This window comes from Elaeis guineensis, chromosome 10 (genome assembly GCF_000442705.2).
Source record: "Elaeis guineensis isolate ETL-2024a chromosome 10, EG11, whole genome shotgun sequence".
Taxonomy (NCBI): domain Eukaryota; kingdom Viridiplantae; phylum Streptophyta; class Magnoliopsida; order Arecales; family Arecaceae; genus Elaeis; species Elaeis guineensis.
The window spans coordinates 17323856-17342257 of NC_026002.2; the positions used below are offsets into that span (position 1 = coordinate 17323856).

The 18402-nt window shown below is 42.8% G+C and overlaps 1 protein-coding gene and 1 pseudogene across 2 annotated transcripts in view; both read left to right on the forward strand.

Moving 5' to 3' along the window:
- The first annotated feature begins 1030 nt into the window (after positions 1-1030).
- LOC105053299 (FT-interacting protein 7-like) lies at positions 1031-3358 on the forward strand (annotated as a pseudogene).
- An 8051-nt stretch (positions 3359-11409) lies between these two features.
- Positions 11410-18402, forward strand: part of LOC105053298 (DNA repair protein REV1) — a 37927-nt gene continuing 30934 nt past the window's right edge. The window contains exons 1-5 of one of the 2 annotated variants that reach the window (XM_073244352.1): positions 11410-11704; positions 11808-11955; positions 12382-12497; positions 12580-12656; positions 13439-13902. In XM_073244352.1, the coding sequence (XP_073100453.1) occupies positions 11538-11704; positions 11808-11955; positions 12382-12497; positions 12580-12656; positions 13439-13902 (972 nt within the window). In that variant the 5' untranslated portion in view covers positions 11410-11537. The remainder of the gene's footprint in view (positions 11705-11807; positions 11956-12381; positions 12498-12579; positions 12657-13438; positions 13903-18402) is intronic. The other variant, XM_073244351.1, reaches the window with a different exon arrangement.

Here is an 18402-nt window from a genome sequence, read left to right on the forward strand (position 1 = left end):
TAGCTTTTGCCAATAGATACAGAGCTTTGGCGTGGAATGGAATCCCGGCGGGGGGACAGCAGCATGGAGGGAGAAGAGAGATCATGTTTCATCCGATTTCAAAGCTTAGCTGGACTCTCCAGCTGACGAACTAGAGAAAATTCCCAGCCGGATTCTCCCAGCCCAAAGAACTATAGCTCCAATTAAGCGGCGTTGCTCCCCTCTTCTTCAGCACAGAAGTCGAAGATCCAGGTCTGATACCTGTCCACCTCCCTTCTCTCACTTAAATTTTTCTTCTAGTTCAATCAAACAATTCCAGAATATTATGGTTTTTTAATGGCTATAAATTTTGGGCAGGGGTTCTCCCTCCTTCCCTATGATCTCTAGGTTACACGAAAAAAAAAAAGAAGATCTCTTTTTCGTTTGCCGTCATATTAATCCTATATATTTCAGGACTTGCGATTTCCAAATCTATAATAGGCGCTTATTAGCTAAAAATCTGGGAACTTTTAGTAGTAACTGAAAGTCTGGAGTGTAAAAATCATGTTGTCAGCTAAAATTGTAAATTCCATATATAGGAGGTTTTCAGGTTGGAAGGAGGTCTGTTCAAGGAGTTCTTATCGAAGCACTTGTCTTTCGATGCATGAAATTTTTCTTCTCTAACATTATTAACTTCATGTCCATTATCAATACTTTTCCAGAATAATTGAACCAATTGTGGCGACCACAAAGAAAAAGAATGATTGCTATACACGTATGGTCCAGTAACTGAAAATGTGAGATTTAGGAGATTTATGGAAGCAGTTTATAAAAGTTGGTGTCTGAAAGTGTATGATTGGTCTCAATCTGAGACAAATGACATGTTTCGCAGGTTGCTCATGATAAGTAGTAACTCTTGCAAGTAGCACATGAATAACGCTTGCGCTTACTTTACAAGAGTAGGCATTTATTAAGCCTTTTTTCCCGTTTATATCTAGGTGTCTCAAGTTTCTCGCATCTCATGTGAATTCGGTCTGTTAAAACTTTCCCACTCTCTAGGCAGTTTGGCAAGATGCAGAGGCCTCTTCCTCAGGAGGAAGACTACTTTGCAAAGGAGATATCCCCCCAACTTGGTGGTGGAGGCACCCATGACCTTGTCGAGTAAATGGGGTATTTCTTTGTCCGGATCATGAAAGCTAAAAACCTCTCCCCAAAGGACATCACTGGAAGCTGTAATCCTTACGTTGAGGTGAGGCTTGGCAATTACAAAGGCACCACCTCTCATTTTGAGCAACTGACCGATCCCGAATGGAATCAAGTCTTTGTCTTCCCACGTGACCAGATCCAGGCTTCCAGTACCATTGAGGTTGTGGTCAGGGACAAGTACGTGGCGAATGATGATTTCATAGGAATGGTCGAAGTTAATCTGAACCAAATTTTAGCACGTGTCGGCCCGGACGGTGTGCGATGGCATAGCTAGGTTGGAGGATCAAAGGAGGAACAAGGTTAACGGAGAGCTGAGTTTAACTGTTTGGATCGGAACCCAGACGGATGGGGCATTACCTGAGGCTAGGGATTTGGGTGCTGAAACTGTTTCCGGTGGCAGCCTAGTGAATACAGGATCCAAGGTGTACGTTTCTCCAAAGCTTTGGCATCTCAGGGTTAATGTTATTGAAGCCCGAGACTTTAAGGTTGATCTAAAGGCTGGATATGCTGAGGGATTTGTTAAAGCAATGATTGGAAACCAAGCTCTTAGAACCAGGTTTTCTGAGTGCAGGAATGAGAATCCCTACTGGAACGAGGACTTCATTTTCCTAGTGGCCGAACCATTCGAGGAACACTTGGTTATCAGCGTGGAAGAGAGGCTTGGAGTCAACAATGATGAGCTGCTGGGGAAGATTGATATTAACATGCAGAATGTCGAAAAGAGGTTGGGCACCGAGGAGTATTTGCTCGGTGGTATAATCTCCAGAAGCACGTTGTCATAGAGGAGGGTGATCAGAAGAAAGAGGAGCTGAAATATGCTGGTCGGATTAGTTTGAGGATATCTTTAGATGGTGGATACCATGTTTTGGATGAGGCACCGCATTACAGCAGTGATTTGAGGCCTTTGGCAAAACATTATGGAAGCCAAGCATCGGTGTACTGGCGTTGGGCATTTTGGGTGCTCTGGGGTTGCCGCCAATGAAGACAAGGAAAGAGCGGGGGACCACCGATGCCTATTGTGTCGCCAAGTATGGGAACAAATGGGTCCGTACAAGGACTGTCATAGATAATTTCAATCCAGGATGGAACGAGCAATATGATTGGAAGGTATACGATCCGGATACTGTTATTACGATTGGAGTGTTTGATAACTCTCACTTACCGCAGGGAGGCACGGCGGCCGGTGAGCGGGATCGCAGAATTGGGAAGGTAAAAATCCGACTTTCAACTCTGGAGACCCATCGGGTCTACACCCACTCGTACCCCCTTCTAGTATTGCAACACTCAGGGTTGAAGAAGATGGGGGAAATTCAGCTGGCTGTCCGATTCACCTGTTCCTCTATGCTTACAATGATGCATATCCATACCCAACCATTGCTACCAAAGATGCATTATCTCCGTCCATTGTCTGCCATGCAGCAGGATATCTTAAGGCACCAAGCTGTCCAGATTATATCCATGAGGTTGAGCCGTGAAGAGCCGCCATTAAAGAAAGAGGTGGTGGAGTACATGTTGGATGTGGATTCGCACATGTGGAGCGTGCCAAGGAGCAAAGCAAACTTCTTCAGGATAGCGGGTGCCTTCAGCTCTTTCTTTGAGCCCATTAATTAGGTGGTTTGATCAGATACGCAACTGGAAGAATCCATCGATGACGGTCGTCATCGACTTGGTCTTCGTGATACTGGTGTTGTATTCAGAACTCATATTGCCGGCGGTATTCCTCTACCTGATCTTGGTTGGCGTCAGGGATCGCCGTTTCTGGCCGAGACATCCTCCTCACGTGGACACCCGACTATCTCATATCGAAAGCGTCCACCCTGATGAGTTGGACGAGGAATTCGATACATTTCCTACAAGTCGGCCTCCTGATCTCGTGAGAATGAGGTATGATCGACTGAGGAGTGTTGCAGGGAGGGTACAAACAGTAGTTGATGACCTGGCGACGCAGGGCGAGAGGCTGCAGTCCCTGCGGAGCGGGCGAGATCCGAGAGCGACGAATTTGTGTACGGTCTTCTGTCTTCTTCTTGCCATCATTCTCTATTTTAGACCAAGAAATGTGGCTCTCCTCACAGGGTTCTACGTGATGAGGCACCCGCGCTTCCGCCATAGGCTTCCCCCCGGTGCCGCTTAATTTCTTCCGGAGGCTCCCCAGCAAAGCAGACGTGTTATATTGAGACATGTTTATGGACTTCTCCTCCCTTTGATTAACCAGTACGTTATATATTCACAGCTGTCAGTTTGCTCAGTGGTGATACGAACCGATGTGTATCTTGGTTCACGTTTCGATGAAATGAAGACCTTGGTTGATAAAATGGTGGGATATATAAATGGTGTTTGATCTTCATATCTTTTATCTATGCTATATGTGCACTTAAGACTTTCTTTTAATTTCAATTTTAGTTTTAAATGTTTTAGAACAGGTGTACGATCTTAGATTTGTCAAGTTGTCCATGTCGAATAATATTTATAAATTTTCCATTCATTTTATGATATACCGATTAAGTAAAACTGAAATAATGTATAATCGTCTTCATGGATGATGATCACGTAAAAATAGTTGCTAGAGTTGTTTAATATAGCATCATCAAGCTAGTTAATCTGCTGGCCCCGATTTATGTCGGAGTGAGATGCACAAGTCAAGTGAGATTGAGTTTGAATGAGTAGATGACGAAGCATATGATATGCATTTAATGATGTAACACAAAAATGCGCTGATTAATGAGAGTTGTCCTGTTCGAAGGTCCCATTCATGTCCAAATAAAAGGACTCCCGTCCAAGTGGATAGAATTAGTCATGTTCAGCTTTGTTCTGAATTAAGCTCGGACTGAGATCCAAATAATGGTATACAAATTTAAGCTTGATCTAAGATTTTAAGCTCGAAATTAATTTCAAACCAAGCTTGATTAGATCCAAGCTCCATCAAACTCTGCGTTCAAATACCTCCCTAGAAGAAATATGATAGAATTCATTCCAAAAATGAGTTCCCAGGAAACACTATAAAAAAGTGTTTTATGACCCACCATCCCTGAACTCAGAACAAGCAACGAGCTTGTATAGCTATCTCGCTATCTTACCCGCGCTCCCTGTTACAATAGAACTTTGAAAAGTAGGACCGATCTCCAATTTTTTTCATTGCAGTATCCTAGCCAAAAATCAAAGACAAAATTGTAGAGAAGGTTTATTGTCTGGTGGGGAAAAAATATTTATGCTTGCCGTAGGTTTTTGTCATCTATACTAATAAGATATTTATGGAAGAAAAGAAAAAATAAGAGAGAAAAAAAAAAGACAAGAAACTTTATTATTTTTGTTTTGATTTTATTCAATACATCTTAGAGATTATTTATATTAGCATATAGACTCCGTAAATTAAAAATAATAATCACGGATACAGAAACAGGTTAATAAAAAAAATGATGTAGAATAATATAAATAAAAAAAATACTATAAGATCGTATCAATAAAGAAAAAATTATAGATTATCACATGATCTCTAAAATCATGTGATTATATAGAATCATGTGATCATCTAGAACCATTCTAACATATATAAAGAGAAACGAGTTTTTGGTTTTCTTCACTAAATTAACTTCTTTCTAACAAGAAAAAGTTTTTTGATGATTAAGATATATATATATATATATATATATATTTTTTATTTTATTTATATATATTTATTTATTTATTTATTTATTTACTTACGTATGCAAACCATCATGCCATCATTTTAGCATTTTTTTGGGGGAAAAATGTAGCTCCTGTTCCAATGGAAGGATGGGTAATAATGGGATCATCCTCCAGCTGCTTCAACTCCTTTGACATGTCCTTCACAGCTCCCGCTTTGCTCGGATCACCGTATCTCTCTCATCTATGAACTACCCCAGTGGTGTGAATTAGAACTTATCCAATGCCACCATTAACAGCAAAAAAATTCCACGGCGATCGCCAGAAGGATAGGGTTGAAGTCGATTAGCACCGTTTTCTCCATTTGCTCCACCAGCATAGCAACGGTGAGGTGCCACTGCCCCCTTTAGGATGAGGGAATCGAGGAGGATTTTGTGAGGCTATTAATGTGCTTGCTATGGTCTTGATGTCACCTCGAGGCAAAATCCTATCCCAATTTTGCCACATACTTAGTTGGGCTTTGGATGGACCAGTCCAGGGTCCAAGTGGACTAATGGATATCCATTTTGAGCCCATCATGAGCCGACCATTTATTCGTAAACGGATTTAATTAGATTTAAACTCTTAGCTTGAGGAAAATGCTAAGACTTAAATGAGGTGTGTTAGAACCAATACTAACATATATTTAGTCCTACATCAAATATTAGATAGATTTTTGATACTTATATAAGATTATATATAGAAAATCCTAATAGTACCTTTCAGCTCGACTTTCACCATTTCATCCTCTTGCATGTCATCTTCGATATGTCTCTTACGATATCTTCTTTCCTTTACATATTCATCCTAGACTCTTGCATAGCTGCATTTACTAATCCTGCCTTCTTCCAATATCATATTGTCCCATTTTTCTTCTTCTCTACCATCCTCTGTAGCCATGTCCTCACCAGTAATATTAGCTATATCATGAGTAGAATCGACCATAACTTCTAGCTCCATATCCAACCAAAAGATCTCTTGATCTTGTCATCTTGCCTGATGGATGGAAGTGTAGTGATGCTTTTACAAAGTGCAAGTCTATCTCATGCGTACCATGCTATACATACATTGCTACACTATTAACCCTCTTGTGATAGCTACTGTTAGGGTGTGAGTCATTTGCATGGATTATTTTTTATCAACACAGTACTTCAGCCTGGGATAAGATAGTTTGGACTACAATATAGCTTCAATTTATGGAGAAATAGTAAGTCTACGAACTCAGACAACAACCGATCTTCTCATCTGATAGAAGCCAATCAGATGAATGCCAACTCCAGCTGTCACAAACCAACTTAGACATTGGATAAACACAATCTTGAGGCTTATGGCCTCATACATACTCAATCGATGCTAGATTCATACCGAAGTAACATATCAATATTCCACTAACCTCAAACCATCAGTCCATTGATGAGGTCGACCCAATAGAATCTCTCATGATACTACATATCTTCTGCAATTTCTAGAACATGAACGTTAATCCACGAATAACGTCGATGACTAACAATCATGATTTACAATTAATGGGTAGATTCTCTGTCCTAAAGATCTACTAAGTTAAGACCTAACAGTCTACTAGATTAGAGCCTAACGGTCTATCAGATTCAAACTTAACAATCCATAGCTTCACTTCTATATAGGGAGATAAATGAGGGGACGTTAAGGTAAGCAAAAAAAGGAGAACAATGCCTACACTCTCTCACTCTTCCATCTCCTTCTTCTTTTTTCTTTCATGTTCTCAAATTCTGGCTAACTTAAGCGAGATTTCTCATCCGAACATTTCTGGCAAGTATAGAGTTTCATTGTAAGTTCTTAAAAGAGAAAGTGCCCTCAATCTAGACCCAAGCTCCACGTCGGTGAATGATCAACATTAGTTTGGAGACTTATAGCACCAGCTCACAAGTCCAACAAATCTTTGTTAGTGATCCATATCCTCAATCCAAGTATCTACCTTAGGATTAAATAATGGAACTACTCAAATTTTTGACAACCCAGCTTCTTGATCATGTTTTCTATTTCTACAATGTTCATTTTATAGGGGTCACAATCATAGTAGTTGACTGCTATATGGTCGGGTAGAACTGAATACACCCCATGTAGTGGATCATTAGCATAAAGCAATCAGAATCCATTTTGCCAACATTACCACAATAGGGAATGAACCACATGATGACACTCTACTGTGCAAACTATCGATTAAGGGTTCAAAGTAATAAAGAACATGTTAGTAGGAAGGTAGAATAAGAGTACTAATTAATAAGCTATTCTGTAGCATAATAGGGATTCGATTATCTCAATAGGGACTGTCATACGGTAGTCAAAGGTAGAGACGATACTTACTCCCACGAAGGAGTGCAACATTCCTATACGAGTACTTGATTTAGTATGAGGTAAAAAAAGAAAAAAAAAATAGTAGTCATATTTTACGGTTTCAAATCCATCACTAAGTTACTAGTGGGAAACAATAGCTCTCTCTTCCTTGACATCACCAATAAGCCGTGTTTTTATCCTGTCTATTAACAATGTCGGGGACCATACGGACAGCAAAACGATATTCACGTGGTAAAATGAATCCAAAGGTTTAATTACAAATTTATGTGGAGGTAATGCTATTTTTTTTTTTTTACAAGCAGACGATCATACCATTATGATGTGAGAGTAGCCCAAATAATCAAGATACAAAATATCTCATAGAGTAGATAGGCAAACATCCCCTGGCCTCTAAATTCAATCTTTCGAATGCTCCGTCATAAAAGCAGCAACCCAGTCTGCCATGCTATTCACCTCTCGATAAGCGTACCGGATAGACGACGCAACAGAATGACGAAGGGAGGTCCAAATATTATGAATCAACGGATGAGCCTCCTGTTGCTCCAAGCTACCCTAGATCTAGGCAATGACGATAGCAGAGTCACCCTCGATGAAGATCTTCTCCGTACAAAGCTCCTGCACAGCAAAGGTAATGCTCGCTCAAGCAGCATGAAACTCCGCTCTTAGGACTGAGGGCTCATAGAGATGGAACTCTCCAGCCGCTAGTAGCCAAGCATCAGAGCCGCGGATAACAAAATCAGCTCCGCTTTTGTGTCCTCTGACGCTACCATCAAAGTTCACCTTGACACACCCCGAGAGAGGGGGCTCCCAGGAGATGAATAAGACCCGCCGGGGCACTGCAGGAGCAGCATGAGAGTCCTAGTGGCTGGGGGTATCAAGGGGACTAGTGGCAGCATCAAAGTGAAGGTACTCCATAGCGAGGCATCGGGCTCTGTCCAGCACCCTATGCATCGAAACCATCTCACCATCAAGATAAGGTAGTTCCTAGAAAGTCAGATCTGATAAGCTATATAAATCATCTAACCGTCGTAGGAGTGCTCCCCCTCGGTCACACACTAATGGACCGTGCTCATGAAGGACTCCAGCCATGGGCCATTGCTCGACTCCCAGGGGTAGATACCGACCTGTCTCCAAATCAGCCTCGCCTGCGGACAGTGCAGGATGGCATGCTCGATCGACTCCTCCTCGAGCTTGCACATCGGACAGGAGATCAGAATGTCCATACCCCTCCCTCTGAGCAGAGTACACATTGGAAGGTGATCCTAGGTAAGCTTCCAAAGAAAGAGCCTCACTCTAAGATGGATAGCCACTCTCCAAATTCATGCTGTCTCAATCCTCCTAACGACCGTCGATCTATACATCTGGGTCAAGTCACGTAAAGGGATCTTCGGACAGCAAGATCGACCCCAAACCCTCACATCCCCATAGGGTTGAGCGAGGACCGGAGTGGCTAGAATCCAATCAGCAAGCAAACTTTCGAATAGGTGGTTGACCTCCTGGACTCGCCAACTCCTGTTGTCCTCAATCATCAGGTCACAAACTCAACCCTGAGCAGCCACCTCACTGCTAACAAAGGTTGGCCAACGGGAAAGGGACAGACTCGAGATCCAAGCATCATGAGTCATGTCAACCGAGCAGCTATCCCCAATCAACCAACTAACCTCATTCATTACACTGGACCTTCGAGTACAGATCTCCTTCCATATGAAGGAGCCACCATGAGCAACCCAGACTGGGGTCTCCTGGCTCCACTCCTAGTAACGGACTCTCATCACTCTGCTCCAGAGGCAGTCCGACTAAATAAAAAATTTGACAGTATGTCTGATGATCAAAGCCTCTCTCCTGATCAAAAGAGACTAGATCCCAATGCCACCATCCCTCACCGACTAGCAAATCACCTCACAGGCTAGAAGGTGAATCCTATGACGATCGTGACCAGAGCCCTAGAGAAAGTTCCAAAATTGCTGCTCCAACTCTCTGAGGTAAGAAATGGCACAATCATGTTTGCCAGGAGATAAATCGAGAGAGAACTCAAAACTGACCTCACTAGGATCGTCCTATCCATCAAAGAGAGGGTAGTGGCTTGTCATCTCTCAAGACAATTCAGAATCCACTGCTCTATGGATCTGCACTCGACTCTCTGGAGATGCCTCTCCATGATCGGAACACCTAGATAGTCAGCATTTCGATCTGCTCCTAGATCCTGAGCTTCATCCGAACCACCTGCTTCATCTAGATCCTCATTCGGGGGCTGAAGATGATCGAGGACTTCTGAAGGTTCACCATCTGGCCAGACGATCGATGGTAAGCCTCGACAATAGAGGCAAAACACTCCGCATTCCAAGCCGAGGCCTGGATGATGAGGAGGCAATCATTTGCAAAAAGAAGGTGAGAGAGCACCTGGACACCAGGGAAGGCTAATAGGGCTCCAGCATCAACCGCCGCACAGCAGCCCTCAATACCCGGGACAAAGCATTAGTGCACAAAATAAATAAGGAGGGGGATAGAGGGCAACCTTGGTGAAGATCAACGGAAGAATGAAAGAACTCCGTTGGGGTACCATTGATCAAGATGGTAAAGCTCGGGGACTCCATGCAATCCATGATCCAGCCCACCCACCGCTCTAAAAAGCCCAACTCCTAAAGGGTCTACCGAAGAAAGGGCTAGTACATCCGATCGTATGCCCACTCCATGTCTAACTTGATCGCCATCATATATGAACTCCTGTGCTAGCAGAACATCGTCGAAAATGGATTGACCACCAATAAAAGCATCCTACTTCGAACTGATTAGGTGAGGCACGATCGACTTCAGATGGCTGACAGAGATTTTAGCACACACCTTGTAAAGAGTTGTGCAGAGACTGATCGATCTAAAGTGGCTCAGGAGCGATGCATCAGGCTACTTCGAGATGAGAGTGATCAAGATTTTCTTCCACTCCGTCAGAATGCCCCTGTCCTCAAAACTAACTAAATCGCCTCTACTACCTCCTCACGATCAATTGGCTAGTACTTGCAAAAAAAAGTGGAGAAAAATTGTCGGACCTCAGAGTTTTATCCTCTTCGAGAGATTAGAGGGCTCCACTCACCTCCTCGACCGACACCAAAAAAATCAGGACAGAATTCTCCTGCTTGGAGATGGAAGTCACCGATTGGACCCCCTGGATGGGGCAGTCCTCCCCCAAAGGTGCCATCTAGCAATCTCTAAAAAACTGAAGGAGTAGCCCATGAATCCCTTCACAATCATCCATGACCCTGTCGTTGCTGTCACGTAGCTGTCTGATGTGGTTGGTGGACCTTCGGATCATAGTATACTGGTGGAAGAATCTGATATTTCTATTGCCCTCCTGAATCTACTGAACCCTAGACTTCTGCCTCCAGAAGGTCTCATACTGTCTCAACAGAGAATGGTGCTTCGAGAGCTTGCCCCGAAGCTTCTGCAGTGTCAGCTCCTGGAGTCCCCCCTCACGATTCTCCCTCAACTGTAACTCCCTGATGTCTGCCTCCACCTACTCAATCCATTTGAAAATATCACCAACCTCATGGTGGTTCCACCGAAGGAGCCTACGCTTGGCCAACTCCAACCTCCAAGTCACTCTGTAAGTCGCATCCCCACGCACTGGCATTCTCCACATCTCCCGAATAATGTCCCACGATTACGGGTGGAACGTCCGGAACTTCTCAAATTGGAATGGGCCCCTAGAAAGATCAAGACCATCTGTGGTGATGAGGATCAGGCGGTGGCCTGAGGTGATCCTCAGCAAGTGCTGAACACAATACCTTGGAAAGCAATGGGTCCACTCCGGAGATGCGAGCGCCCGATTGATCCTCTCCCAAACCCAAGCCACCCCCAGACGGTTATTACACCAGGTAAATCGAGGGCCTGCAAAGCTCAGGTTAATCAAACCAGTCTTGTTGATGAAGTTCTGAAATTTCTAGACTCAATGTCATCCTTTGCCTGTCTGCCATCTCTTTTCTCATGAGGGCCTACAATACAGTTGAAGTCACTGGGAATGATGACGGCAGATCTTGCACCAATAATCTGAAAATCTCAATCCAAAGCATCCTTTACTTTCTATAGTCGGTGCTTGCATAAATGCGAAGGAGTTAGGATCGCGTGCTTCTTCAAAAAAAAAAAAATTGAAAAGATCAAAATATATTTTTAAATAAATAAATAATTTCTATCATACCCAATTCATGGCGAACCAGATCCGGGACAAACCGAGCAAGCGAAGTCGGTAGGTCGGTTTATTAGCTGTGAACCGAAAGGAAAACATCCAAAATCCTTGTTCGATTCTTTCTATTTTTTTGCCCGCCCTTTTCCTCGGCTTTCTTCTTCCTTCTTGGGGAAGGCGGTCTCCTCTCTCACAAAGCCTCGCCATGGCCTTCGAATATCCCTCCCACTCCACCACCGCCACCTCCTCGTCGGCCTCCGGCAACGCCAAGAAGAGGAAAACCAGGTCCGACTCTTCCAGCCCTTTCCCCCGAGTCAGAAACCCTCGGAACTCTCACCGCCCCAAGAATTCCCCTTTCGCCGATTTCGGAAGGTGCCTTTCCCTCTCATAATCCCTCTTTCTTGTTCCAAACTTCCATGACCTCTTTCTTTCTTTTCTCTCATCATCTTTGCGTTGTTGATGATTTTTGTGGCAGTTATATGGTGGATAAGAATAAGAAGCTGCGAGAACAATTCGATTCGGCTGCCTCCACTTCATCGATTCAAGATTCCGGTGATGGAAAGAAGGGCATCTTCCACGGTGTTTCTATTTTCGTCGACGGATTCACTGTTCCCTCCAGTCAGGTCTTTCCTCCTTCCCCTTTCGTTTTCTTTAAACACGTAGTTTAATTTGATCCAATTCGAGGGTAAAGTAATCTCCAATTTGATTCGATTCAAGGTGAATCATAACCTTCTAGCTCTTCGGATAATGAAGAATACCCAGAAATAAAGCCTCCTTTCATTCGTAGCAGGTAGCATCCCCATATGGCTTCCAACAATGGCTACCATTTTTATAACAATTACAGTCTACAATGACTACTTATAACTATATATAACTAATACCATATTTTATCCACTTAAAACCACAATACTCCTTGGCTCACGACCACTGACCCCTCATTTTTTTTTGGGTTTTGTAATTCTAGTAATTTCTAATAAATGCATATAAGGGTTTGTTTAACTCTATTTGGAGACTAGGCATGGACTTTGATTTGGGTTAGTGGTTGACAGGAACTGAAGGCATATATGCTGAAGCATGGTGGGCGGTTTGAGAATTACTTCTCGACGCATACAGTGACTCATATCATTTGTAGTCACCTCCCTGATAGTAAAATGAGGAATTTCAGGTATCAAGAGCTCTGATGGGTAAATCTGTTTCATGTTGTTCATTTCCTTTCTTGGTGCTTAACTTACGGTTTTTAATTTCAGGGCATTTAGCCGGGGCCTCCCTGTTGTGAAACCTGCATGGGTGCTGGACTGTGTGGCAGCTAATAAACTTTTGAGTTGTAAATATTTTTTAAGCCTCTTTAAAATGCATCCATCTCTTAAGCATCTCTTGCCATGCAGATTTACACTTGATTTTCTCTCTCTATATGATCATCTAAGTAAAAAGATTGGTGCTATTCGCATTACAATGCTACAATGCTATAAGACATGTTGAAATCATCACTTTGTATTTGCTGTTGGCATTTTGCAGTGTATGCTCATGGTCATGAGTTTTGGTTAATTTTTTTCCTTTCTTTTCCAAATCATTTGATGAGGGTAATCGATTTCTTTTAGTGGCTGCATATTTATTCCATTTTTTCTTTGATAGCAATAGGAAGGACCTGAATATTTGTATCCTCAGCATGGGGAGCTTGATACTAAGGTGATACCACCATGCCCATTGTCACGTCTATAATTTTACTCATTATGGTAGATGGTTGTTTTGATATCTATATTAAATCATGATGTCAGTGTTATATTATTATGTTTATGTGGATATGTTGTGCATGCTGTTGTCAACCTTGATATACAGTGGTTATTACAATCCATTTGATTATGTTAACTACATATGAGTTTGGTATACATATCCAGAACCCATTGCATCTATCATGCAGGCAATGCAATTTTAGCAAGGATATGCATGTTTTAGTGCATGAGTGAGGATGTTAAGGTTGATTACATGGTTGATTACATGCTTGATTAGATCTTTTTATTATGCGATTTAAAATCCCATGCTTCACCTGAGATGATTAAGAAATAGTTTCATTATTTTTGGCTGATTGACCTTTTCTCTTCTTTTAAGGGGTTCCTTATCAACTACACGAGCTTGTGAATAAAACCACTAAACAACAGAAGCTTTCTGCTTTCTTTTCTCACAAAGGCATCCTAAGTTTGAAAAATGTTGAAACTCCTGTAAAACAGAATTTGAAAGCTGATGCTGAATGCTTGTTATCCAAGGATGAAGGACCTAGGGACACAGTATTATCTGTAGAGGACCAAGTTTCTGAATGTAGAGAGCAAGGAAGTGATGATAATGACAAAACCTGTGAAGAGAAAAGTTCAGAGGCAAAATTTACTGATCTGGAAGATGAGCACAGTGTTGTACGAGCATCTGATTCAAGTTTGCATACACCTTCATACATGGATAATAGCAGTTGTATCGATCACAAAAATCGTAAGGAAGCTTCAGATATAAAATGTGCAAGAGCTTCCAATCAATCACACTCAACTCTCATGGATCCAAATTTTGTTGAGAATTATTTCAGGGTAATATATTTATTTGTTTTTATATGATTGTTTGCCTCTTTATTCTTTTATTTCTATGAATTTTGATAATTCCATCTCATAATAGATATGCCTCTGTTTCTTCCTCACTGCTGTCATAGACTCGTATCGTAATTTAAACATTGATTGCATTGGTGGGAGGGTCATTCATGTGTTCTTGGGTGACATATACATCTATATAGTTGGTCAATCTTTTGTTAACTTAGTGTTGAACTTTCTTGATGTTTTGTACTACTTTCTCTGGCTCTGCAGGGTCTCAGACTTGATTTTAATTTCAAATATGTCATCCACATTGCACAAGCTACTTAATTTGCTTGTTCTAACTAGAGACATCTTTAAATGTAGAGTAGGGGCCTCTGAGGAATGTCCAGAGATTCATCATAAATAAGGGTAGCTGCTCTGTGAAGCTTGTGACCTGCAAACGACGGATCACTTCATACTGATTACCAACCATGTGATACCAAAAATATTAATTAAAAATCAAATAGAGAGGTGCAGCCATTTTCCTTGAGAACTGAATGTTGATAATGAAATATTCATGCTAACCAATGTTGACCAGATATCTGTAAGCTGCTTAACATTTTGCAGAGAGGTGAATGATAGCTGTTTTTGTCAACTTCCAGATTCCTAGGAGTAGGAGTTTGCATTATTTTGCATATTGTAGATCAGGCTATACTTGTCTTGACATTGAATACTACTTAAAGATTTACTTTTATCTTTCCAATAAATTCTGCATAAATCTGAAATATGTTAGCAATGAATTAATAAAGCTGGTCCTGCAGTTATATATGAAGAATTTACGAGTAGGAAGGCATGCTCTAGGGCTTATATAGTCTGACTGTCTGAGCAAGGTTAAACTTTTGAAGTGCCAACTTTTTAACATTGTTAAATGAGTTTTTAGTATACTGATATGATCAATGCACTCAGACATGTAAAGATATGTTTTCCAGTATCTATGTCAGGGACACTGATTTCTGTCTATGATGCGTACAATATAGAATTATAGTGTAACATTACCAGGCTCTTTTGGATTTGTTCCTTGACTCATCGATTTTTTTTTTTTAATTTACTGAAAAATTTGGAAGGCCTTGATCTGAATGATCCTAAGCATGATAGAAGATCGGTTGATGTTGGTTAATATGGGGTAAATAGTTACAGTCGCAGGCAGAAGTTCCACCTGTCCACTGCTGAAATTATTGGCTTATTGCTTTTTATTAAATTTAATTAGGGAAATAAATTGATTATTTTGGTAAAGGACAATTTCCAACCCAACAATTTACCGCTAACCATCTCTTATCATATAATGAGGTCAGATATGGAAGAAACTATCAATGTTTTTTATAGTCTGAAATGTTGATCGTTTGAGAGGATCTAAGATCAGGTTTGTATTAAATGTTCCATTCAAGTGCTGGTCTATTCTCCTATCCTTAAGAGTTCCATAACTTCAGTATGCTTGTTTTAGCCTTGTAACAAAAATGTTAGTTTATGCTTAGTGCATATTAGAAAATCTGTTGATGGATGGTTAGCGATTGAATGGAATATGACAACCATCTAGGACTTACAATGTCTTTCATAGCGTTCTCTATTTCTCAAGCATTTCTCTAAAAAAGTACTTCTATGAGGACCCATATGGGCGTGCATTTAGTCTCACATCAGCTATGCACTAAGTAGATCTTAGTTACTTATACAAGATCAAGGAAGCTAAGTAACACCTTCCTGTTAGCTTTTCTGAATGAGGTTCTGGGTTGTTACCAATATTATTAGACAGACTTGATCTATGCCCTATTTGGACCAAAGACGTTGCAGCATGGGCCTATTTGAGTTGATGATATGCTAATCGTGGTGTTTGTGATTGGATTTATGGTATTTGTGATTGGATTTGAACATGTAGTCTGGTGAGGATGCAATGGCTTAAATGGAGATAATACATGAGGACCTATGAGGGCATATGTTTAGTCGCGCATTGGCTGTGCACTAGGTAGATCTTGGATGCTTATGCGAGAGCAAGGAACTCAAGGAGCACCTTTTAGCTAGCTTTCTTGGGTGCGGTTTTGGGTTGTTAGAATTTAGTATTTGTTTTTCATGTATTTTTTTTTTACAATTCAATTATTCAAAGTTTGAAACATTATATAGCGGAGTTCCCTTGAGGAGAGATCTTAGGGGAGCAATGATCCAATAAGCTCTCCAAACAAGCTTTACATTAGTACTGGCTAGATTAGCTAGGCAATTAACAATCCTACTGCATTCTTTGGTAACATGTTAGACTTTAAAACATTTCATCTTTTTCTCCATATCACTTGTATGCAAAAGCTCCAAGGTGATTATTTTGATTTTGAGAAATGTGCTCAGAATATACTGCCTGTGCATGTATATCCTTCAAGCCTACATGTGTATCCTTCAACCTTTCCTTGATAAGCATGTCAGTTGCCTGTCAAAAATGTCTAGAGCTTTAGAATCTAGGGGGTAGACATTGTGGCTGTTTCTGTGTAAGCAAAGCTTAGATTAAGACCTTACAAACTCTCCTCCAACAACTGAGTTGTGCTCATATTTCCATGATTTGTTTTCAGAAAACAGAATGGAAGAGTTGCTTTCTTGGTGCATTAGTTGCAATTCCCTGTGTTCTCCTTTCAGTCCTTTGTTCCTTAGTGTTAGGATTTGACGCCTCGAGATTCAGCCCACATTGAGCCCACAGCGAGGTTCGCGGCGAAAAACGGAGTCAACGAGACCAAGATCACCTAAATTGGAGCTCGGATGGAGGAGATACGAGCTTTTGAAGTCGGCACGAGAATCGAGGCGGCGGAGGACCGCCGGCGATCGGCGGCGGGCGGCAGCGGCGCGGCCGCAGGCGGCGGCGCGCGGGACGCGCGACCCAGGCCCAGGCCCGCGCGGGACGCGCGACCCAGCGGCCTGCTGGCCCATCCCCGGTCCACCGTGGACCGGGTGGTCCACGGAGCGGTCTGTGGACCGCGTGGGCGTTTCCCACGCGTTTCTCGCGGTCCACGGCACTATTCCATGGACCGGAGCGCGATCGGACGGCCCAGGTCGCTCCCGGTCTTGATCGGACGGTCTGGGATGTGATTTGGGTTGATTAAGGAGTCCTAATCCTTCTCTAATCAAGTTTAAACCAGGTTTAAGCCTTTAAAAAGGCCTGAGACGAAACAGAGAGGGTGGTTTTCGGTTTTCTCGCCGCCGTACGAACCGAGAGGAGAGAGAGAGGCGTGAGGCGCTGTGAGAGAAGGAGCATGAGGCTCCTGGACAGCGGTCGCCAGGCTCTTCAGGGGTTCAGGGGGTCTCAAGAGAGAGAGAGCTTTTGTGAGGGAAACTTCATGTGAGAGAGAATTGGGTGTACAAGGGTTGAGGGTGAGGTCTCCTCTTGTAAAATTTTTTTTTCATAGTGAAGTTTGCATGCCCGTGGAGGCGAGCCCTTTTGTGGCTGATCCACGTATTTTGATTGTTTTTCCTTTTGTTTTGTTTCTTCTTTCTTCCTGCTGCATCGCGTGGTACTGAAAGGATCTTGGGAGGTCGTGTCCTGGCCAGACATCCACCCAACAAGTGGTATCAGAGCAAGGCGGTACAAGGACGCAGATTGCAGTGGTGGTGAGCAAGACTGAAGATGGAGAAAACAGGAACAATCAAGATGGAGATCAACAAGTTCGATGGTAAGAGCAATTTCTCCTTGTGGCAGGCAAGGGTGAAGGACGTACTCATCCAACAGGGGTTGATCGAAGCTCTCTTGTGCGATGAGAAGCCGACCACCATGGAGGTGCGGGATTGGAAACGGCTACAGATGCAGGCGGTGAGTACCATCCGCATGTACCTGGCGGATGAGGTGGTGATCCATGTGCTGAGCGAGACTTCTCCGACGGTGCTGTGGTCGAAGCTCGAGGAGTTGTACATGGCGAAGTCTCTCACCAACACTCTTTTCCTCTGGAGGCAGTTTTACCAACTGCGGATGATTGAGGGACAGAGCGTGCAGGAGCATCTGAGCCACTTCCAGAAGATCCTCACCGACCTTCTCAGCGTTGGCGAGAACGTTGAGGAGAAGACCAGGGCGCTGGTTTTGCTGGCGTCGCTTCCTTCTTCGTACGAGTCCTTGGTGACTGCTCTTCTAGTGGGGAAGAGCACTATCAAGATGGACGAGGTCACCGCGGCGATACTCCAGAACGAGGTTCTCAGGAGGGAGAACCCAGCTTCGAGCTCAGGTGTCGATAGCTCAGCTTTGTGACTTCTGGAGGTGCAGGAGGCGGTAGACGGAGCGACAGGAGATCGCAACGAGGGCGGTCTAAGTCCAGGAGGGACTTGAGCAAAACCAGGTGTTACCGGTGTGAGGAGTTGGGGCATCTAGCCAGAGATTGCCCTCAACTGAAAAATCGGACGGTGGCTGCTGTAGCGACGGCCGGCAGTGATTTAGATGGAGATGTCTTCGAGATATCTGACGAGGTATCTACTTCTTCCCAGCAGTGGATATTAGATTCTGCATGC